We start from the raw sequence: 24721 nt of genomic DNA, 5'->3' as shown, positions 1-24721 counted from the left end.
CCCCAAGAAAACAGCAATAACCCCCCCATGATTAGGGCTTTGTTGCAGCTGGCCCTGGGCTATACTGGAATAACTGTTCCAGCATTTCTTATTGTTGTTTGCCAAGAGGGTCTTGCCTGGGCTGAACCCAGAGGACTCCTAGCCCAGGAGAAGCAAAAACGAGACTCACTGAGATACCGTAGGGCAACAATAGAACATGCTGACAGTCTCAGCTTCTCCATACTCCTCTTCTCTTAAGATACGAGCCTGATTGCAGCAACAAAGGCTACCCAGCAGCAAGTCTGACACTGCTTCCCACACTGGTGTACTTCCCAACCAGAACTACTGCCTCAGAAGCCAACCACCCCCTTGCTTTTTCAACCCATATTATGCACAAAAGCCTAAGCACAGCACTATTCCCTGAAAGGAGGACCAGGACACACAGGCACATCCCTACTTGACCCCTCTCAGCTATCGCCTTATACCAGGAACCACCTGCCGCAGTCAAAGGACATCCGTAGGTGGCAAAGGCAATGCCTGTGGGCTTACATGAGTGGGAGCCCAGTGCCAATAACACCTCCGCGAGCAAGGCCATTTCTGCTTAAAGGAAGAGGGAGCATCTGTGCATCTCAGACAGCAGCAGCAGCGGGGGCGAGCACTGTTCGGTCGCCCATGGGGTTTTGCAAGGCCAGGTCAAGCGGCATGGGAAGAACAAAGAGCGATGACAGCACAGTGATGTTCTTCACGTCACAGTCATAGATCCTGTCTAGCAACCACCACAACAACTCCTAACCCAGCTGCTGTTTTGCTCTGTCTTTCAATTAGAAATAAAGAAAAAGAAAAAAGTAAAGCAGTTTTCCGGATGCCTGAAGCAATGCAGCAATAATTGGTTCCAAATCTTAAATGAAGCAACCTGCCTTTAAAAATAACTGCAAAGAAGTGCATCGCTGTTGCTTAGGAAACAGGCTCTCTTCCCACCTTCACTGTTGTGGGTTTTTTTTTTTTTTCTTTCTTTAAAACAATAAAATATTAATGAAACAAATTTAGTGAAAAGCACAGCAGGCACAGCTTTAATTATTAATAAAGGTTGCAGCCGCCATGGAGGGCAATTTCCACAGTGACTGTCCCTAAAGCCCCAATATTTAATTATTCCATTGTGACATTTCTCATCACAAGGACTTGGCGTAACATTAGTCCCCAACTGACTGTAATACACGTGTAGCGGTTATTTGCAGGGGAGAGACACTGGAATTAGCTGCTGGATTGCCTCAGAACATATGCTCCACGGGGCAAGAGATCAATGCACCGTGTCCAGTTCTATGTGCAAGGCACCCGCAGATCTGGGCTCAGGTTACAGTCCCAGCCTGTGCCACCTCCAAATCATTTCATCCTCCTCTGCATCACCCACAGGCTCAGGCTAACAGTACTGCCTGTCTCCAACTTTTCTCTCCAGGCTCCTTTATGCAAGGAATTATTCAGGTAACTTGACTTTACATTCACATCTGACCTAACCTGTATTAGCTTTCAAACACACGATGGCTTTAATCCAGTTAAACTACGAAGCATTCAAGGAGGGCAGTACATCTTGGAGCGCAGATGCCCTCCTGTTCCAACCCAGGGGACCGTACAGATGTCACTGCTGTAGCATATGACAGCAGGAAGGCACCCCTCCAGCACAGGAGCTTCACAGAGCATTAGCTAAGGAGGTCGGCTACCTGGAGGAGTCAAGGAAGGCTTTTTGCTGACCATGTGTCCAAAGGCGGACACCGATCTCATTGCACCTTCTCAACATGACCCACAGCCAGGTTCTGCTGCACGTGCATACATGGCCAAGCTCAGGCAAACAGGAAACTTTAACTCATCCTGAACAAACTTGCAGAAGAATCACCTCAAGTTGCAGAATTTTTTAAAAAACATGAGGACCTTGACAGTGGTGCTGTAATGGCTTTACAGAGAGAAAATACAAGGTATTTGAGGACATCTCCTTAGCTCCGCTTTCCTTTTCTCTTTTTGTTTCTCTTCTGTTTTAAACCAACCACAAAAATTAGATTTCTATTCTCTAAGCATTGGATTGGAACAGTAAAAGTACACTTTTTACAGTGAAATAAAACAGCTTTTACAATCTCTTCCTCCTGAAAACCTCTACATCTCCCCAGGAAAGTCCTTTCCTGTGCAGGAAGACCTCCCCCAGTCCAGTCCAGGCTCTGCAGTCAGGCTGCTTACGCTTCTTGCATTCTGGTAATCTGCAAGGGAATTAGCATTGTTTCTTGGCCAGCCCTTGGATTTAAATCAATTCTCCATGGCAGGCTCTCAGCATTCATCTTGTAGGCTTGTGGGAATAGGTGAAAACAAATGGAACTAACTCATTTACTCTGAATACAATATACCCCGTTCCTGTTCTGCTGGATGGTGTGAGAAACGATAAGAAATCTTAACTGAACACACGAAAGGGTATGGTCTGCACAGACACTCCCCTTCCCCATTTCCACAGAGCATCAGCATACATTTTCAATCAGTTGAAATCAATATAAATTACGTATTACGATTACGCTCAGAGACACACGAAAAATCCAACCAGCATGCAATGGAGATAACATGAAGAATACATGGTAGAGCTGGAGGGTGGGAAAAAATAACCTTGACAGAAAACTATTTTGGGGGAAGAGAGCTGGAGAGTTCGGTAAATCAGCTTCTGCAAACCCATTTTTCTTTATTTTTAAGAAACCAAAAACAGGTAATCCCCCTGGAGTTGCAAACTGGAGAACGCGGAGCTCAGATTGCTGCCTAAAAAGAAGGCACACAATGCATTTTAGGGGTTATAGTTAGAAGAACCTTTGGGACAGGAAAATGAAGTTATTTACCTATTTTAAAGAAAATGAGCCATTTTTCCCTTTTTGGAATCTGACACTCTAAAAAGACATAAAAAGAGATGAAGATTTAGCTGTTTCTGGAGGAACTGCTAACATCAGGAAGCCACCAACAGGCAGTTTTATGTACAAGCAGGGAGTTTGTACCACACACACACAAGCTTTGGGCAATTATATGTATGCATGCACATGGGTAAATAACTCCTGTAAGCTTTCTGAGCATAGCACAGTGTGATCCTCAGCCTGCCTACTGTCACTGTACTTACAACAATAAATACATACAAAAACTGACTACAAAAAATGCTGATATTCATTATGTATAGATTGGAAGAGCAGCACTGCACTTGGAATAAATCAACACAGCTCAGGTAATTCCCCTGTAATGTTCAGCTGACAGCAGCCATCGAAAAATTCATTAACTACAGCCAGTTTTGAGGAACATCCCCTGCAGTATCCACTGCTGAATTTAATTAAGTGCAGATATGTTATTGATTTGCAGTCCAAATAATCACGGTCCCCAACATGCTTTGGAAAATGTCACTTTTTTATTACTTCAACAAAGCTACTACTTGCAAGGTCAGGTGAACAAGTTCAGTTTTCTCCTTTTTTGCCTTTATGAAAATCTTGACGTGACTTAATGGAGTGTGAAATAAGAGAGCTCCAGGGATGGGGCTGGGAGGGCGGTAAGCACAGAAAAGAAGGCCTGTGGAAGGATTATTTATGGGGTTTATTTAGTGGATGAAATTTTCCTTAGCCAGGAAGAAATACCCCTGGTAAATACCTTGTTTTCATGGAAACTGTGCACAGGGAATTGAATTCATGAGGCTGAAGAAAATAAGAACAAGTGAAAGGAGGAGGATGATAAAGAAGCAATCAGATGCTCACGATCTCCAGCTGCTGTTGCTTCACCTAGCTAATCACAGATCTGCCCAGTTTGAAACCAATTTTATTATCAAGTTATAGCATGCCATGTCATTACGAAATGCACACTGTGTAGATGAGACACCCAGCTGTACCCGCATGCTAGCTAAGAAGAAAATGACTGCAGAGGAGATATCCAAATTTGTTCCTTTGTCCAAAGGGTACTGCTTTGTGCATTTTATGGAAGAGGGAAAAACTGAATATCAAGCATGCATTGAAGTCTCAATCCCCATTTGACACTCTGTCTTCAAATGGCAAGGATCATATACTCCAGATATAGTTGTGCTGCAAATAAGGGACTTCATGTGACAAATCCAAGTACGCTCATGGGACACTAGGCAAGGATCATGAGAGTGCTACAGCCAAGCTCTCACTCCCATCCACCTCACCTGACCTGTGATATATCATTCATCAAGCCCAAGCATGCAGCAGCCACTGCAGCCAAGAGGATCCCCTCGCCTGTCAGAACAAAAAGCACTAAAAACCAAAAGTGGTCCTCAGACCTCTGGTGCTGTGATTTAAATATCATAGCATGGGGTATGAATGATATCTGTGATCACTTCTTAATTTTCTGCAATATGAACACCTTTAAAGTATCTATTACTTTTACTCATGTTTGTTAAAGCACTAATGTAGGAAATCACTTGGAATCCATGCAAAGGAAAATACCAAGGTGATAGGTGCTAGTAGAACACCAAGCATTTTTATTTTACGACTGCACAAAGAGACATTATCCGTGATCAGGACTGCACAGAACTAGGTCCTGTGCAGCTGCCTAGGGGAAGACAGTCTCTGCCTCGAAGAGTCCATCAGTAAAACTGCACTTGATGACTACCAGAAAAAACACCTTTCCATTTCACTCTTGAAGGTTTCACATGAAGGGAGGTTCACTGTTAAAGAAATGTTGAAAACACACTACAAAATAATGATTTAATTTGAAAATTCTACTTATAGTGAACTGGATGGTTTAATCCGTATCAGTAGAAAGCACCTTTTCCCCCTGGAGGCCAGGTAAAACCAGCAGTTACTGGGAACTGAACAGCCAAGGCTATGTGGTTTAATGGTTAAGCTGACCTGGGCTCAAGATACTTGTGTTTTCTCTGCCACACAGACACCATATTTTCAATAAATCCCTGGCACAAAAAATTCTAAATGGACAATCCTCAGTTCTAAAGATAGCTCTGGCTGGAAAACATCAGGGCTGGAAGTTGGTGACTGCTCCTCTTTAAAATCTTGACCATTAAGCTTCAAGGATTTCAATAACCTTCAGAAAATAGAGGCGTTTCCATTAAACACTATTAAGGGTAAATCAAAATTACTGAGGTTTCTCTAAATAATTCAATATGATCCAACTTGATGGCCCAGGACTGAAGTAAAATGTTTAGCAGAGTGGTCTAAAAAGCAGGAGAAATTATATTTCACTGCTCAAACCGAAACCACGTGCTGTTCAAAAATGGTTTGATTTCACATCAGAGCCAATATTCACTCTCTTCGGGTTTTTTTTTCCCCTCTCCTCTATAGCACACCACTCATTACTTTAAAGCAGTCATCTTTGGAGCACAATCAAAAACGCTTTAAATTTGTGTGAAAAAATATTTGCCTCCCTCCAATTATGATCATCTGCTATTCTCTTCGGGCTAACATGTTTATGAAGTGAGGTAGAATCTCTAGAAACTATTTTATAAGCATTATTCATCACTGAAAATGTTCCATTTGTTTTCCAAATAGGAGCAGTAATACAGGGAGGTATTTTGTTTATGACACACCTGCATTTCCATAGCAGATTTTAACTACATTTTAAAATTTTTAACTACATTTTAACTACATTTTTAAAAATATCAATGCCAAGGGTAGAAAGCCAGAAAAACTAAATTAATAAATTGTCTAGTTGGACAATGGTTTAAATAACATCTATTTCTACATAAGTCACATTTCTGTGAGCTAAGGAAAAAAGATAGAGAAGAAAGTGAATTCTTATTTTTTTTGTCAAACCTAGGAGCACTGGACTATTTAGAAGCCTCAAGGGAATCACCTAACACCCCCAAAGCATAAAGCATCTCTTCCTAATGGGGCTGATTTTCAGAGGAACTGGAAGGCTGTAACTCCACCTGAAACTGGTGGGAATAGCTTATTGTGTGGACACTCAGACACTCCAAAAATGAGGCCCAGACTAGCTCCAAGTCAATCTGTTCATCTGTTAACGCTTTGTTGCTATACTTTAAATAGGAGGCAGAGAAAGGGCTTCTATCAGGAACTTATTTCTCACCTTAAAAACAAACAAAGAAGAGTTCCCCACACTGCTGCCTTCCATGATTTTACTGCAAGCCTGTGGATATCTGATATTCTTCTGAATGCTTTACCATCTTGAAGCATGCCACTGGATATGAATCTCTGGATAAGAAATGTATTCAAGAAATACATTTCTATTCCTCAGTTGGTTTTATTTTCCTGTCATGAACTTTAATCCAGTCTTGTAATTTAGGGCCATGAAGGAAAAGATTTCTGACTCATGATTTTTCATTGCTCGGGGCTGGCAATCATGACGTTTGGTGATTCTGATAATCGCTTGGATTTCAGGTCCTGAACGAGAAAAAACAGAACACAAGCTCCAGCATCATGCAGTCATTGGTTCCTAATTAGATCTTTTCTTTCAAACACAATTAACTTTGTGCAAAATGGGATAACAAGTCATCATAAGACCAATGAAGAAAACAGTCCCACAACTAACCACATTTTTTGTGGCTAACCCTTATGTATGTTAGCAGCTGAGATTCCTACCGAGCACTACCAGCACCTCCTGAACTCAGACACGCTATCCCTTCCTGACATACCCCATATATCTGGGCTTGGGGAGTGACCAGCTGCAGTCATGTTCAAAGGTTTCCTGGTTTTCCACTGCCAGCTTTGACAGAGATGTATCCATGGTTTCAGGTGAAACTATTTGATTGTATTCCAACAAACCCTGAAACTTAAAATCTTAACTGATCTCAGACTAAGCATGTGGCTGCAGAAAACCCAGCCACACAATTGCTTTCCTATTGTCTACCACCTCCAAAATGAATGGAGTACTCATCTGCATTAGGAAGCTGTGACGACACCTAATTAAAACTGGGAAGTAACTGTTAAATTGTTCAGTCGAATCTTAATAAGCGTTTTGCAGATTAACTGCAATCTCGTGTTACATCCTGAATTGGTTCTAAAATGTTAACGGGACCCAAGACCCACTCAGTTTCCTGGAATTTGCTAGTGCTTTCGCTATGAACAGGTACTGACGGATACAGAGCTATTCCAACTAACATTTCCCTCAACTTATTTTCCAAGAAGGAAGCATTTCACGCTGATGATTATCCAAGCCTAGGTGCCCCACGGCTCTGTGAAAGGAAACTGCAATGGATGGATATGGGGCCTCCACATTAAGTCTTCTCTGGAGTGCGGAATTAAAGCCTAAAGCACAGTCGCTTCAAAAGCACCTGTGTGTGATAGTTTTCCTCCACTTTGCTTCTGAGAACAATAAATGCTTGTGCAATCCTGCTGTACGCAGACACTTTAGGAGCTTGAAAGCAAGAGCACACAACACGAGATACACCCCAACAAGGCAACCAGGGCATAAACAGTTCAATGATACTTACTGTACCAGGTCAGCAACTCTTTGAATGAGATTTAAACCTCACACGCTCTTTAAAAAGTCTCAGATAGAAATGACAGGTCTTTCAGTCTCACTTCCTCAAAACTACCACACAGGCTAATATTGCTGGCATCAAGTCCACGGAGTATGCGTGTACCCTGACGGTAACACTGGCAGAACTGCATGTAATATGCACACATGTTAAAACAGACAAGAAAGACTGTCCATACTGCTCTGCCTGAAGAGGAATACAAATACCGGCTCAGGAATATTTCACAGAAGCAGCCATTTTCACGCTGCCTGGCATCCAGCTCTGAAGTATCGCAACCTGTCCCAAGCCAAGATCATATTCTAAAGTCTCACTGCACCGAAGGAAATGCAAGGAAGCTGAAGGAGCTACTTCACAGCTTAGAGAAGCGTATGACAGAAACTGTACTGAGAAGTAGTATGGTAATACCTACCTACCACCTGGCCCATCATGCCTATGGACCCGAAAGGCATCCACAAAGGAGCGGATGCACCCTGCAGAGTCAGCCAGGTGCAGACGTACAGTCAGCCCAGGGACCGCCTCACCCACCTGTCTCCTCACTCACCCACCCAGACTACCATGTCCAACAACCACCAACGGTTTCGCAAGAAGCTGCTTCCAGAGAAGACTGGGCTAGTAGTTGGGCAAGTCAGCACTGGGTTCATGTTCAGGCAAGTGTCTCTCTACTTGGGGATGGGGGGTATCACCTGAGAGGGCTCAGGTTATCACTTCAAGGACGGCTTGCTAATGTGAACTCGTTATATCACCAGCTCCAGCACAGTGATCACATCCTTCTTTTGTTTGAAGAACTAACTGCATGCGTGACTAAACGTAGTCACGGATCATGTATAAACACCTTCATTTAATATTCAGATCCAGCTCTGCAGTCAAACCATATTACCTTTCCCAATGCATTATTGGACAGATCATGACATGGATTTTGTTTTTCTTTTTTTAGATCTGTGATATTTAAACACAGCATTACCCAGAAAAAACCAGTAATTTTCATCAGTTAATAAGAAAAGGAAAGCAATATGCATAATGGAAATGGAAACAACAAAACCTGAGGTTAATGCAGCTCGATCAAGGGGCCAGGCTCGTCTCTAGGCTGAGCAAGGCAAGCTCCCCAGTCCCCACTCACAGGAGAGGCTCTCTGCTCCTCGCCTCTGCACATCGAGGCTGGAATGGACCAGCACATGAAATCACAGGTTCTGCAGCAAGTATTCTCAACAAATCTATCCAGTTAGACCGGTAACTTAACACTCAGAAATGGCAAATTAACTGCTTGAGTTTTAGAGGGGAAGAATGTTTCTGGTCTGTAAGTCTGGTCTCGATAAAAGACAGCTTTAGAACAGATTCAGAAGGCAAAGATAATTAAATTACACTTAGGTAAGGAAAAAAAAAGACTTCCAAATGCCTCTGAAGTGAAGGACTCTAACCTATACTGGGGGTAAATCAAATTATACTAATAATTGGAAATAGGAAGAAACAGCACATGTATCTGAAGTATACCAAAAAAGATACCCAAAGTATCAAGAAAACAAAAAGAAGATAGTTTTGCCATCAGCTTTGACGGAAGAGCTTCAGTGCCTTACAGAATTTGAGTTCAGTTTGTTTTCTAGTTCACAAGTGATTAGGTCACACTCGCATCAACATCTCAGTACCAACAGGAATACAGGATGCAATTCAGAGAGGTGCTTGGGTCTATAGGTCTTCCCTTCCTTGCCAGCAAAAGACGCAATAGTACAATAAAACCAGAGAAAGATGCCTGAAACATCAAATCTAGACCTACAGCCCATTCCTGGTTGACTTGAGTTCAAGTTCAGACACTCAGCAGATTCGCCCCACCGCTGGCGAGCAGCCAGTTAACATGACCAGGCATACCGAGAGCTTAGAACCAGGCGGTGCGGTTGTGAGGCTGTACACCAAATGAAAGCCTCTGGCCGAGTGCGCTGAACAGAGCTGCCTTTGTGCAACTCCTCCTCTGTCATCATCCAGGCACAAGAGAAGAAATTTGGCTGCCACAATGAAATATATATATATATATTTCACATAATATATAAAATATATATATATAATATATATATATAAAACATAATATATATATATAAAACACATAATGCCCGTAACACTCTAAGCAGGAGCATCCCAAGAGCTGAGGAGCCTCTTTGTGCAGCCATCCAGTGGTATCACACCAATGGCTGGGGCTCTGAGGTTCACTAGACGTGCACCACGCGCAGCTACAAGGGCTGTAGCCGCTGCAGCTATCGCCTCTCCTCCGGTGTAAGGGGAGTGGTGTTGATTTTTCTTCGGAGGCCTTATATATTTCATTGTGGCCCCTGCAGGAAACACACCATTTCCCAGCAGAGCTCCTGCACAAACCCCAACAGGTCCCTGGTGGGGTCCGAGGCACAATTCCCAGGGACAGTGAGGGAACCCCCGCAACTCTCTCCTCTCCACGTGCAATGCAAACCTGTGGTCCTCAAAGAAGGTTTAAAGGAAGCCTCACGCACAACATTAAATACCATTCTACAGCTCAAAATCAGAACTGTCCTTTTCATTTCAACGACAAAGGGATTCTGCACATTTTAATTAATGGGTTTAATTACTGGTAGCAGATTTATTATTCAGGCCAAAAAACCCCAACCTTTTCATGCAGTTCATCCCTTCCCTAATTCAAATAAAAATCTCATTGAAAAGCCAAGTTCTGCATGTTTTGACAGTGTCCAAGTTATCATTTTTACTTGTGTTTACTGCTAACCTCCCCCCAAAACGCGGTAACTACACTCACTCTGACAAGCAGGCATGCTGGATTTACATCTAAACAACACACATTTTGATTCTGGCGCATCCCAGCTCTCAACAATCCACCTGAAGTCTATGGCAATTATTTTACAGCATGAGAATTATTATTTCATTTAAAACACTCAAAATATTTATTCAAAGAGAACAAATTACTGAGACTTATTTCAAACAATATAAAAATACCTTTAAATTATAAACCAGGCCAAGCACAGTCAACTCCTATGAACAATAATTTAATTACGAATCAATTCAAGTTCACATTTCCTTTAAAACAAACATGCAGTGAATGTTGAACACTTTGTGCAATCCCAGTTTTCATTTGTCAGCATCCTTGCTACACTTCAGTAATAATTACACCAATCAGAACAATATGCTGTTAACTTCACTGAGGGACATATTGTCTGGACAAAGTTTGTTTTCAGAGTGCTCATCAATGTACCTTTAAAAACCAGACATTAAAAATATGCTCTACATTTAATTACTGTTATTACAGGAGCAGTGTCCTTCTGGCAACATAACCCATTCATCAGGCATCAAGTATGCACTGTGTATATGGCTTGCTGTAAGTGTCTTTTCCAGGAGAAGGCTCCTCACACACTCCCTTTTCTTTTTCCTCCTCCCATGAATAATGCACACAAACAGAGCGTACAGTTTGAGCAATCAGGGGCAGTTACTACAGCTCTGCACAGAGTAAACCAGCAAAACATGAAGTGCATTAAACAAATGTCCCTGTGACCCATGATGCTGCAATGAACAGTCTGGCCACCCATTCCACCACAGACGCAATAATGGGGATGAATGGCACAGAAGGAAGATAAGCCTGCAAAGCCTTTCCCAAAGTTTCTCTTGCCAATGTTGCTGTAGGCATGCGGACACTGCAAACTGGGCAGAAGCCCCTGCCTGTGCCCTGCTGAAAGGACCACCTCTGTCAAGTGGTCTTGGCTGCCCCAGTTCCTCAGGACCACCTTGCTGAGCAGACAGGACAAGAGCTCATCACACTTGCATTAAATACATCCACTAGAAATGAGACAGCTCTTTGAAAAACATCAAAATGCTGGTTTCAAAGATGAGATTTAAAGCATCTGAACGGCTTTTTTTTTTTTTTTTGGATAAGATAAAGAGTGTCACTAAGCACAGTTTGAATTGGCTTTCTACATCTGGAGTAAAGATATCCTAATCTGGTATATTTCTAGCTTCTGTGAAACCTTCTGTACAATTTTTTAGATGGAAGGGGGAAAAGAGATGAAATATTAAAAAGTAAAGTTAATGAAAGATCTTGACTGGACACATAAAGGAGACCACTTGGAGAAAATCAGTCCTGTCAGATTCATGACGTGAGCTACACACCCTTGAAGACATAAAGAACAACGTAACCTTGTCTTGGATCCATTAATGAATACAGCATGTTACATTATGTTTGCTGTATGAAGCTGATTTAAAAAGGTTTTTAGGTCTTTGCTTATAGCAGCATGTTACTATCAGATTAAAGAGGGACAACCACGCAGAAAAAGGCTTAGCAAAGCTGCAGGTAGTTTTTGGACAAACACAGTAAATGTAATGCACTGAAACGGGAAAACCCTGCTTGCTGATTGCTGCAAATACATATTAGGTAACTGCGGAGACAGACAACAGAAGAAAAGCTTCCTTTTTCTGCTGCCTTTCCCTCACAAGTGCAAAAGCTGGGAAGGGCTAGTATTCCTGGGGAGAACGCAACCAGTCACGACAACTTCAGTGAAGCTGGTGAAAGGATGCAGGAGGAGAGTGACAGCATCTTCCCCGGCCCGCAGAGACGGCACTCATCTGAACAAGCATGGCACGGTCCCTACGTCATGCCATGTCAGCTACTGTTACTAAGGAAACGGCACCAGATAACCCAGGCTGAAAACATCCCCATCCAGTTTCTAACAGAAACGCCCGTCCACTAAAGATGCTACGAATATGCACTGAGCTTGCGTCATTTCATTATACTTGGATCGACAACACAATACCGGTGAAATTCACTCAACAGCAACCTGCAGCCCAAAGAAATGTGGAATTTTTGTCCCAACATGGCACACATTAATGACACTGCACACGGTCCAAACTGAGCCGCTTCAGCTCTGAATCACAGAGCTAGATCTTTTAGAAATCAGAGAGGATGAAAGAGTAACTGGAATGTAACTAGGTTATAAACTGGGTTGAGAACAAATACAAAAACATCTGCGTTCATCGCTTCCCCACAAGGATGAAAATGTCAGAGCTGTTTTCCTTCTCTCAGATCACACAGGAGAAAACTATAGATTGTAAGCAGGGTCACTGTGGTTACAACAAATCTCTCCCCCGGATGAGGGGAGCTGACTGGCACAGAGGCATTATTCCGCCAGTGCCAGGAAGGGTGGCACAGAGCTGCCCTGGGGCCGGGGAATGGCATTTCCTTCAGGAGCTTTTGAAGGTGAGCTCACGGCTTCGTCCTCTACACTCAGCAGGTTAGAGGGGCAGTGCAGAGACTGTGTCTCCTCTCTCAATACGCTCATTTTCTGTGGTCTCGTTAGGGTGATCTTAGGGCAGGAAAGGGGCCCTCCTACCCATTGGATGCCAACATATCTCCACAGTCAAATCCCATATGAGCTCCTCTCGACTTGCAAACGAACCCTACACAACTTGAGCTGCTCTTCTGTCCAACTGCATGCTACGGATTGAATCCAGGACTGTAGAGACACATTTCAAGGGCCAGACTGTGAGAAAACTCATTCAGGCTCAACGCCCTGCTGTAATCTTACATGGAAAACTTCCTTCTGCTGAACAGCTGATGCACCCAAGCTCTTTCAGAGATGCCGTAGTCCAGCACGGGGCTGAACCGTAAACACCCAGCCTGCCATCTCAGCCTTGGAGTTTCTTGTCCTTACAAACCCATGTACTGTAATAGAGGGACACCTAAGGGTGTGGGAAAAGCAGCATACACTCCTGAATCGGCACCATCAGCCATTTAGGACCTAGGAGAGTAGGAAATTTTCAGGTACTGATGCAGATAGGCCCTGAAAATCAACTACCATGGATGTAAGAGAATCTTGCTAAACTCAGCCGTGCAGGAGCGTAAAATGATTCACAAGAATTCTATATTTATAACAAAGATTCACTGAAAGTGACTCATGTACCAAGCCAATCCAATTTTAAATAGAAGGGAAAAACCTCTTGAAGAGGCAGATGAAACTGTAGTGGGGGAGGGAAGAGAACTGCACAGACAGAAGAGCCCCAGCCAGGAGCTGTTAGCCAAAGCTACTGGAAATGGTTTCTCCATTCAATTAGTTGAAGTGATAGCAGAACATTCAGCTTCACCTACTTCTGATTTAGAGTTAATTAAGTCCTACATTCAAAGCAGCTGCCGGCTGGAATACTTCGTTAGGATAGGTAGGATTGCTGGGCAATAATAAGGCAGCTCATGGAGAGTTATTAGTTCTTCAGACCCTACAGAATTCAGAACATAAAACCAACTGCAATCACAGTGGGAGGAAGGGAGAAATATTAAGATGTTACAGTATTCCTAATTTTGGCCGAGTAGATTCTAACAGAAATAGCTGCCGCCCCACTACCCCTTACATCAACACTGCAGCATACCTTATAGAATATAATTTCAAAGACAGAGAAGAGACGTGCAACACTAGGAGCTCTCCACATCAAACAGGCAGCCCGCAGCAAAGGCAGCGGCTCAGGGCTCCTTCACCTGCTCCTACCTTGGGACCATTTTCCTCAGTTACCTTTTCTTCTCTGTATAGTACAAATATACAGTGGATAAAAGGGGATTATTTAACATAACCACAACCTAAATGGAGGAAATGGCTACAGTCTTTATTAACAGCAACAAAACGCTAGCCAGAAAACGTGGCCAAATCTTGCATTCCTGCACTGAACATGTAGGGATGAATAAATTCTCCTAAGCTGTAAGTAAAAGATAACTTGGACGCAGCAAGCGCAGGCTAGAGAAAGATTAGCCTTGCATACATAATAACCACGCACAGCAAAGCAAGTTGTTGCCCCAGGAAAAGGTTACTATTCTCTGACTTCGGCTTTCAGTAACGTGTCAATACTTCTTTGTCTGAACAGTCCACTTATCTCCAAAGCCAGATCTAACTTCCACTCCTCTTAACCTCTCCACTGTCATCAACACATAACTGGGTACGCTTGGCTGCAAATGCTCCATTCTGTGAAATCCAGAAGTGTTTGGATGACGGCTGATCTCCAATCATTCTCAGCATTGCTCTCAGTTAAGCCTTCAATTTGAAGCATGAAGAGAAAGCAGCCAAGAATTCACCGGCCAACAAACATGTTTACAATTGTACATAGCTTTAATTCTCAGCAATATCTTGCTGTGATGTTTCTCCACACACCAAAGTCTGATGAACAGCGTTAAATTTTTATTTGCCCTAGTAAATTATGGACTAGATTTCAGAACTGTTGAACCAGCATTCAACAGTTCCTTCTCAGACCCCGAATAAAGGGGCTAAGTCTCCAAAGGAGTACTTGGTGTGAACTTTTGGGAGCAGACCTCTACTGAGAATCCAGCATTGGACCATTCTTTATCCATCCATCCACACAAGGTCTGCTTCACTCCATCATCACAACACACACACAATGAGTCTAAGTCTGCAGGGACCAGGCAAACCACCCACAAATTTTAGAATTTATTCAGACTTTGATCGATTCACAGAGTCCTGAAACACCAGCTGCCTTTGGTATATATCATGTTATCGCCAAAGAAACTTTGATTTCCTGCTAATTCTTGATAATGCAACTTCAAAAATACAGTAATGAGGAAAAGTCACCAACATAATGGCTCACTGATTGTATTAAAAAATATATAAGAATTCCCACAATGTCAAAGCCTAGATCTCGATCTTTCAAATGGATCATTTATGTAATACAGCATGCAGTGCAGAGTGGCGAGCAGAGAAGTATTGTGAAGGTCTGAAACATGCCAATTGGCCAGTGGCATGATGCTGGCTGAAATACTCACTGAGATTTTCATTGTTTCTCTTCTTTTAAAAAAAAGGCAACAGCTCTTTCAATGACTTTTTGAGCTGGATTCTGTCACCTATACTCAAAATGAGACACTTTATTCTTCAAACACATTGAGACAACTTAGAGAACAAAGTACAATGGACAGATTTTAACCCATGTCTGTGAAAACTTCATTCTTTGGCAGTTATTCTCTGGGTTGTATCTTATCTCCAAATACATATTTTTTAACCTACTAGTGTTCCCTAGTAAAGCACCTTGTTGTTTTGGCTTGGTACTTATTTTGGACAATGCCATTTTAATAAGAGTTACTTTCTTATTTGTAATGTACACACAGATGTAGCAAATGTAAAGAAAAGATGACACGGGCCTGAACTCCATGATTTCTAATATTTTAATCCCTGCATTTACCATCAGAGAAAACACATTTCTAGAGGAAAAGTAACATTATGTATCGTTAGCTCTTTTGGTTGTCATTTACCACATAATGCGATGATGTGACTGCTGTCTTCATGTACAAATTTCCGGGTGACAGCTTCTTCCATGATCTGCTTTACCTAAAATAAAGAAAGAAGTGATTGTAAGATCCCAACACAAACCAGCACAGGGAGTTTCAGTTTCAACCTTTGCTTGCCCTTTCCCCATCACCAAAAGACTAACAACTCACACAAGTTACTCTTTGCAGAGAAGGAAGCATAAAAGCATTTAAGTAAAGAGCAGGTTTTCATGGCATGAGGGAACCTCTGGCAGAACAAGCACAGGTCTATTTAGGCTGTGCCCCTATAAAACGCTGAACTATTTCAGAGTGCCCTCTGGAGAACTTCTCCAGCAGAAGTTCCAAGGGCTGTGCAAAAATTTTTATGTGATTCATCCTTGGCCTTCCTGTATATAGTTACTTCTGCTCATGAAACAAGATTATGTATTGCCATGTCTTCTTTCCGCTTGTGGCATTCTGCTCTTTTTCAAGCACAAAGAATCCCCGAGCTACACAGGCATATATCCCAAGAGAGGTTTACAGCAGCCTTTCCCCCATTTGAGGACTTCACATGCCACAGTAATTACAAACAATGCTCTCAAAGCTCTGCTGCATCAGACACTATACAAAAATAATATAGTACCTACACTGAACCTACAGCGCCTTCAGTTTTCACTTCTAAATACAAATGAACAATTACAGTGAATAAAATTATATTTATCACACTTCTTACTGATTCAAAACAAAGTTCCTCTCCGGTGTCAAGGCTGATGTGTCAAAGTTCCGGAAGGAATTCATTGCAGATTACTAACTTTCAAAAATTAAGGAAGAAAGCAGGCAAATCTCACAATTAGGATCTTGAAGAGAGGCTGCAGTTACCCTCCATTCATCTGCTAGCTTATTCCTCCCACAACAGCTTCCTCAGCCTGATACCAGATGAAATCTATTTGCCTCAACCAGCTCATTTATCAGACACTCATTTCTTCCTGGCCACGGAGCACTTCCTTTTCCAGATACAAATCCACAATCATTTTCGGATTCTCTCATTTGTGAACTATAATTACAGGGGTAAGACACTCTGCCTAAATAAATGCCACATCACTTTCAATATATGAAAGTAAGTGCTACTGTGGCAGAAGACTTAACAAGATACTCTCTTTTTCCAACATTTTTTTCTTTTAACTTGAAAACAATTTTTACAGCAGTCCTGGAATCCAACAAATAGTGAATTATCTGGCAGGTAATCACTGTGTGGCTACTCTTCACCAACACGCTCAGCAGCATGGCCTGTCTATCAGCTTGGTCTGACCCGAGTACCAGTGCAAGCTGTAGAGCAATGTCACCACCCAGCTGCCACAGGGGCTAGGTCTGCATGCCTAGAGACCTCAATCCGTGCTTCTCAGGAGGGCTGGCAACTGGGCACTCAGCTCTCGGTTGGCTGCATCTGGTACCCAAGATAACCACTTTAAGGCTAGCTGGGTTACCATGTCTTTGCAGCACTGACAGGTCCAAAGGCTTGAAGCCTTCCCACTCAGCACTGGAACCGGGAGAAGCTGCAGGTGCGATGCTCCATGAACAGCTGGGCTCTGCACTTGCACTGCTGTGATGACGAGGCAGCAGCTGCCTTCTCCAGTTTGGAGGGCTTCCTCCTCCAATAAGATCATTTGCGAGGCCAATTCTGGATGCTGTAATCAAGCATACCTTCCCCCTGGTAGTCCCCTTGAGGTCTCCATGCCCACTCCTACACCCCCACCCCGGCTGGCAGCAGCCCACAGCTCCAGCACTTGCTGCACAAGCTTTTCAACACATGGCGTTCTCCTCACCCCAAATTCTGGATCAAGTTGATCTACAGAATTTGGGCTTCTTATCAAACAGGAACCCTCTGGGTTGCAAAGAAAGCACTGAGGGGAAAAAAAAGGAAACATGTAAGAGGCTGTGAAAGTAGAACGTGTTTTAAATCTCAGGACTTCAAAGCAAGTCTTTTGCACTTTAAAAATCCTGGCTCACTGTTCACATACTGAGGCTTGACAATATAAACTCCTAATAAGGCAATTTGTTTCTTTCCTGTGGCATCTCTGACATGGCTATTAGAACTTTGGACCTTACAGTAAAGCAGTGGGAGGTGGAGGAGTAAGAGGATATCAAGAAAGAAGCAAAGGTGTGAGCAAGTCTCATGGACAGCACGTCACACAGGAAGCATCTGGATTACCCCATCTATCCAGCAATCCCCTTCTCACATTTTTATTTGCATCATTATTGATTTACAAGCTTGATGTCTGTTTGCCCTGGCAGGAACCCAACAAAACTTGTTCCAAACCTCGCCTTGAGGTTCGAAACCGTCTAGATAACAGGACCTAGACAAAGCACAGCTCAGTAAAGTGAAGGGGACAGGACAGCAGCGCAGCTCTGCATGTTTAAATTCCAGCTCAGACCCTGACCTGCATTTTCACGTGGGAGGCAGCATGTTGCGGCAAACACAGCTTGCAGTGGAAGCACGGGGACAGTGCCATCCACTGCCTGCAAGCCAACTCATCTCTGTGCTTCGGACAACCCATCTGTGAAAGAAGGACAGTGACCCAACCTTTGCAAGCTGTTCTCATTCCACTGGATGAAAACTATATTCAATCTACCAAATGAAAGGCCTCATTTACTAAAAGGAAAAAGTACCTCTGAGTGCCGCTAGCACTAAGGTGGACAGAAGAGGAAGCAGGAGCGAGCTGCACCAGGGTCAGTCATGCACAGACGACTCAAGTTCACGGACATGAATTTAGGCACCATTCTAGGACTGCAGACTGTGATTTCAGTCTCAGCTCCCCAGAGAACCATAACTGGAATTCAATTTCTGATGACAGGGAGGAAGAAGAGTCATTTACCAGGAGCAAGAGCTCTGCAGCTCAGAGGCCAATTCCCCGCTGTCACACATTTCCCAAGCGTACCCCAGTCATCAGTCTTTATTAGCTCAGTATGTTATTTAGATCTCAGTGTGTAGCCCAGGAAGAAAAAATTTAAAGTGTATAAAAAATTAGAAAGAAAAAGGTTTCAGATGCAATAATGAACCCTACTTCTATACAGCAGCACCATATGGTCAGTCTATTTGCAGATTTTGAATCCAGGACCTCCAGAGCAAGGCAGTACAGACCAGACGAGAATTTGGTGTCTGTTCCCAGCTGCCACCGAATACAGAGCAACCTTTGCACATTTTATAGAGAGTCAGTGAACATTATTAGAAAACATTTTCAAGGCAAAGACAGTAGATATGAAGATTCAAAAGCTGAAATGCAGTGTTCTTCAATTCCACGTCATTCCTCACTGCCACGTAATTCAGGGACGCTCCAGGCAAGGAGCTAAATCAAATGTTTCTGATCGAATGGAACACAAATCTTTTTCTTTTTTTTTTTCCTCCCTTGCAATTTTGTGCAGCTCTCTTTGTAGGGAATTATGCTGTTGTGTCTCTGTGTTCTGGGGAGGCACTTGTCAATGAAGCTTTCGAGCATAAGCCTACACAGACACCCACTTGCAGATACTAGTGGACCTGACCAAACTGCAGATTAACCTCAAAAAAAACCCAACCCATCAACAGCCCGCCCCCCTGCATTCACCCATCCACCTGCACAGGTAAAGAAATCTGTTCAGCCTGCTGAACTGCTGTTTGTGCATGGGACGGAGGGCTGCCTCCTCCAGCTGGAGCCCATGCTGCCAACAGAGAGAAGCCTGGAGAGAAACCTGCCCAGGTGGGAGGGAGGCGGCAGAGGTTCTGTGAAGGTGCAACACAGGCTCCCTCCATTGCCTTGGAAACATCCTCCCCTTCTCTGTGCCTCCTCTGTAAGATCGATACAGGATCTACTCATGTCAACCACACTACTCATCTATACCTTCCAGGTGGCACAAGCATGCAGAAAAGCAGCAAATGGCGCATCAACCTCTGTGCGTTTCAGTCTCTCTGTCACCCAGCAGCACTGCTCCAAGGGAGCCACAGAGAGTTCAATGACAGGCTCACAAGACATTCAGCTCTCCCTGGAAAAGGGAACAGGCTGCATGTGCACCACGTTTATCAAACACTGGAGAGCAAGGATGGGAAAGCTCTGCCTACCCAAGTAAAGATCTTGGCACGTGAGTGAAGAATATCCTGGTGGTAGCATTATCCAGGTAAAGCAAAGCTCCTCCAAAAGAAGCTGATAAGCGTTTGCATGATGTTATGATGGATCACTGCTCTGACTTCCTCCCACACCCTACAATGGCTAGAACTTTCAGAACTTTCAGTCAAACCCCAAACATAGATCATAATACATGGATTATTTAATAAATTTCACCAAAAAAAACCACAACAGAAATGCCTTTATGTTTAGTTTTTTAATTTTCATTATAAACAAGTTTTTAAAATGGAAATAAACTCCAATTTTGCAGCAATCTGCTGGTATAAGAGATCAAGAAAATGAATACTAAGACACAACATGCACTAACTATATACTAAATTGTTCACAAGCATAGCACTGGAAGAGACCCACAGATGTGGCCTTTCCCATCCCTCTGTTGAGTTCCTGGTCCGCTCTAATGAGCACAGACACACAGACAGTTAGGACCTGCCTTACTGCACTTTTGCTAAAGCGTCACAACGACGGATTTCTGAACGGGGCTCATCCACCTCATCTCAACGCAGCTGCAACCTTCAGGGTTAGGAATGACCTTTCAAACCAGCACCACTCTTTCGGAATACAGGTTGTAGTGCTTTCCCCAACCATGCGTCATGATGGGACACTGGAGAAGCACCACAGGGACAATGCAGTGCTGGAGGCAAAGAACAGTGCTCATAAAATACTGGAATAATCAGGACCACAGCTAAAACCCAGAGCATTTTTTTCTCAAAGGAGAAAACCTTGTGTCCAGCATCCGTGCCTTCTTTAGCTTGTGTAGTTACTGTTCATCTCACTTACTGATCCCTCCTGCTGCACTGACTCTTTGTTACTCTCAATGAAGATATGGGTGGTGTAAATACAAGCTGTTAAATAAGTACTGTATTTCTTCTCAGAAGCGGTTGCAATTGCGTTTATGAAAGGCTCTGAAATTTTTCAGGGTGAAACTGCTAAGGTTATTGTTATCCTGTTTGTTTCACAGCAAGAAAGAGTGCTGTGTTTAAATTCAGAAATGGCAAAAACCCTCCATTTCAGTAGGTAGAAGGAAACGGCCAGAGAAAAGCCTGTTTTATGAGTCTGCTTGTCACAACAGATTTTCCTGCAGAGAGAAATAAATGTTTGAAACGTGAACTTATAAGCAGCCTCAGCATGAATCCCGGTAGAGTTAAATTTTCAAAACACATTACATGTCCTCCTCTCTATCAGAGCCAACAAAATACATTCTTTACCAGTGGGAATTGAAAGTCCATCTGAGAAAAAAAGCAAACAACATTAAATTTTCCCAAAGGAAAAATGCAAAAGTTTTTTCTGAGAGGGAGAGACAAAATAAAACAAAAAACCACTTTGCACCAAGTGACTTTGGAGACAACCATTTTATATTTTATGAAGACAACTGAATTTTAATGGGCTCGATGTAAACAACATACAGAAATAATATGCTTACTCTGAACCCCATTAGATACTGTGGTTACGTGAAAATAATTCAACAGGAGGAAGAGCCTGGGTTTAAAGGACAAGGGACGGGAATGATCGCTTTGAGAATGAACATCGACTAGTAAAGTTTTCAAAACAAGACCACCAACACACAACATGCACGCAGGTAGAAGAGGCTATCTGAAAAGTCACACAGAATAAAAAATGAGGTTGAAAGTTCTATCAGAAAAAAATTAATGGCTGTTGTTAAGGGCAGCTTAAACTGGTGGTTGGTATACCAGTGGTTTGCATTCAATTCCTAGCTCCGTTGATTGATTATCTAAAAGAAAAATAAAATCTCAGTGTCTCTGACTGCCTCCTGATACCATTTGTCTTAATGTGAGCAGAACAGACAGGGTCCCCTTCTACAGGTCTGTGCATTGCACAGGCAAGAGGTGTTACCTTAACGGGCAGACAATCCCCCAAAACCTCTCATGACTGTAGGGTGTAAAGCTCTGTGCTACCCCCAAAAAGCCAAGCCAACATAAATCCTCTAGAAGAGCATTTGTGAGGATTTGGAGAAGGAAAAAAAAAACAAATCAAAGGCAAAACAAAAATGTAGATGACATAGAAGGTACAAATAACACTTTCAAACATTATTCAAGTAATTTAAAAGCTAGACTCCAATTAAAAACATTTTAGAGACTTTAAAAACAAATTAGCCTCAGATTTTTTAATTATATACCACTTGTTCTCCTTGGCTCAAACTGGCTTGGATCATGAAAATCCATTTCACTTTCAATCTCGTACATTAGCACAAGATTGCAGCGCTCAGAGTTGGAAAACATTTCTCAAATTTATTTATATATTTAAACATTAACCCAGGAGAGCAAGTGCACACAATTCTAAATCAAACCTTACAGTATTGTGGCTCAAAGGTCCCAGTTTAAGCTAAAATTTCTAAATAAAGCAGCAGGTTCATGGCTGCATTAAGCCACAGCAATTAGCATGTGAGCAAGCAATGGTTATCACCTGCGCAGTGCCCTGCAGCCAGGTGCTGGCTGGGTCATTCTAGGACATGGTCCTACAATTTTGTGTACAGAGTGTTCTTTACGTGTCTATCCCTACTCGACATTTTCCAGTCAACCTACACCGACTGAAACATCTGGTATTTTCTGGTTTCAACACTAACAAATATTAGGACACCAGATTCAGGCTCAGGAATCTCGGCCATAGCAACAACTTTTCACCTGGGCTTTAATGAATCCTGCTCTCTGGCTACTTCTAATTTCCCCACCTGTGAACTGGGGGAGGGAAAGGAGAAGGACAGTTAGCTTTTTAAAAATACTTTTTATTACTGTGATGGATAAGCATTACATCCTCACTATGCTCCTGTGTAAAAACAGGCAGCTACACACAGCTGTTACACTGCCAATGCCACAAAAATGCAAAATATGGTATTGGGGTGTCCGGGGGAGAGGCGGCCGCTCGTTAAGGTGGCAGTTCCACCTGGAGCGTGTTCAGAGACCAAGACAAGTTTATACCTCCTACCATGACACCCAGGCAGGGACCCCAGGCAGCATCCTGTGTGAGTGGGTCTTGGCATGGTGACAAAAGCCACTCCACCCAAGCAGAAGCTCCATCCTGCCAGGCGAGGACCACCATTCTCTCAAAAGACTCAAGCACTACCAGCCCAAACACAAGTGTGATCAAGTGCCACCATCCCCGTTCAGGCATGGGGTGTTCAGCGGTCTATCCACAAATGGATCTCAGGCTGTCCCAGCGCCAAAGTGTCGCGCAGCCGTCTGTAACGTACCCCAGCCCTCCCGGCCCTTCCCCAGCACGCTGCCTGAGGCACAGGTACGACCCCCGGGGCTCACTCGGGAGCCAACTCAGCTCAGACAAGGGTATCTCAGGCCCCACTTTGTCACCACTGGTTTTCCCCCTTTCTCCTCTAAAACTCACAGCCAAGGACGAGTTAGTGAAGAACTAGTAACAAGGGAAACACAACCCCCAGGAAAGGGTCAACGGGGTCCTGACGGGCCCTGCCGCGGCCAAGCGCCGGTCCCAGGGAAAGCACCGGGCGGGACCGGCACCGCCGCTCGCCGGGGACCGTCCGCCCACCCGCCGGTTTTCCCCTGAGGGGAAGGTCAGGGACTCCACACGGGCATCGCTGAGATGGTTAAACCGTCGTCGCCGAACAAACCCTGCACCTCCCATTCACCGCCTCCTACGGGGAAACTGGGGTTTAACCTGATCTGGCTAAAGCTTTATTTTATTTACCTGAGGCAAACTCTGAACTACCGGCCCTACTGCCAGAGAGATTAAATGCATTCATCACACGGAAGGTTCAACGTTTCCTCACCGGCCCGAGCCTGCCGCAGGAGCCCAGCCCGCCCGGAGAGGGGGGACCCTCCGCCCCCGGGAATGCGGGGCCCTGCCTGCCTGCCTCACGGCCCCGGCCCCGCCGGGGGGCGACCCCCAACCGCCGCCCCCTCCTCCCTCACTCCCTCTTCCCTTACCTCCTTCTTCACGTTCCACAGCAGCTTCTCCTTCACGGCGTCCGCCGAGCAGCTCATGGCGGCCGGGGAGCGGAGCGTCCCGCCGCGCTCACAGCCGCCCGCCCGGCGAAGGCTCCGCGATGCCTGCCCGGGCCCCGCGCGCCGCCGCCATCTTCCCCCGCTACCGCTGACGTCAGGCAGAGGGCGGGGCCGCACCTGCCGCCGCCACCGCCCCGGCTGAGGGGGCTCCATGGCAACCGCGCGGGGCCGGGCCCAGCCGGGAGCCCGGCAGCCCCAGCCCTAAGGCGGCTCCGGCCTGCCCGGCAGCCCCGCTCTCCTTCGGTAGCGGCCCGGTCCTGAAGGAGCATCAGCCCGGGAGGGGCCCAGGGAGCCCAGTACCTCGCAGCGGCCTCTCTGGAGACGGGAAGGGGGTTGAAGCATCAGGTCAGTGACATACGTTAAAACCTGCTTTTTCTAGTACTGATTTCCTTATTTTCCACTAAAAGAACGAACAGCATACTCATTCGTTTGATCGCTTTCTGATGCTGGCAGAAGGACTACGGGGGGGCCTAGGACGCCCTCAAGCTCTTCGTTCTGAAGCATGTAACGATGTGGGCGAGACCCTTCCTTTAGCAGGGGTAATCGGGGCACTTAACAAACCAGAGCTCGCTCTCAGCAAGTCCTCCAGCTACTGCTGAAAACCCAACATTATTATGGCTGCAAAAGCCACCACAGGAACACCCAGGCAAAGGGAGAGCTCCCGAGGGGAGGGTATAGAAAACAGAAGAGAGGGGAGGCAGGAACAAGACAAGACCTCTGATAGCACAGGCAGAAAAGGGAAAAAGAAGAGTTGTTCCACCTTGAGCGTGTAGCTCTGTGCAAATCTGAAAGAGGGAGCAGATAGAGGAGACTGGATCTCATTACTCAGTCACGAGAACCAGAAGTCCTACAGCAATGAATAAAAGTAGGGTATTTCTACAAACCC

The 24721-nt window shown here is 44.2% G+C and overlaps 1 protein-coding gene across 18 annotated transcripts in view; it reads right to left on the bottom strand.

The window, feature by feature from the left end:
- The window catches only part of SGSM2 (small G protein signaling modulator 2), a 61096-nt gene extending 37165 nt beyond the window's left edge, over positions 1-23931 (bottom strand). For 17 of the 18 annotated variants that reach the window (XR_012588234.1, XR_012588235.1, XR_012588236.1 and 14 more), the window contains exons 1-2: positions 23758-23929; positions 15699-15774 (exon numbers count right to left, since the gene is read on the bottom strand). Coding sequence is in view for 15 of the 18 variants with exons in the window: in XM_074593949.1 (XP_074450050.1) it covers positions 15699-15774; positions 23758-23814 (133 nt within the window). In the remaining 3 variants the exon portion in view is untranslated. Of the gene's footprint in view, positions 1-15698; positions 15775-23757 lie in introns of all 18 variants that reach the window. The other variant, XM_074593950.1, reaches the window with a different exon arrangement.
- Between the last annotated feature and the right edge of the window lie 790 nt (positions 23932-24721).

This window comes from Larus michahellis, chromosome 7 (genome assembly GCF_964199755.1).
Source record: "Larus michahellis chromosome 7, bLarMic1.1, whole genome shotgun sequence".
Taxonomy (NCBI): Eukaryota; Metazoa; Chordata; class Aves; order Charadriiformes; family Laridae; genus Larus; species Larus michahellis.
This window is presented reverse-complemented; position numbering and strand designations above follow the sequence as displayed.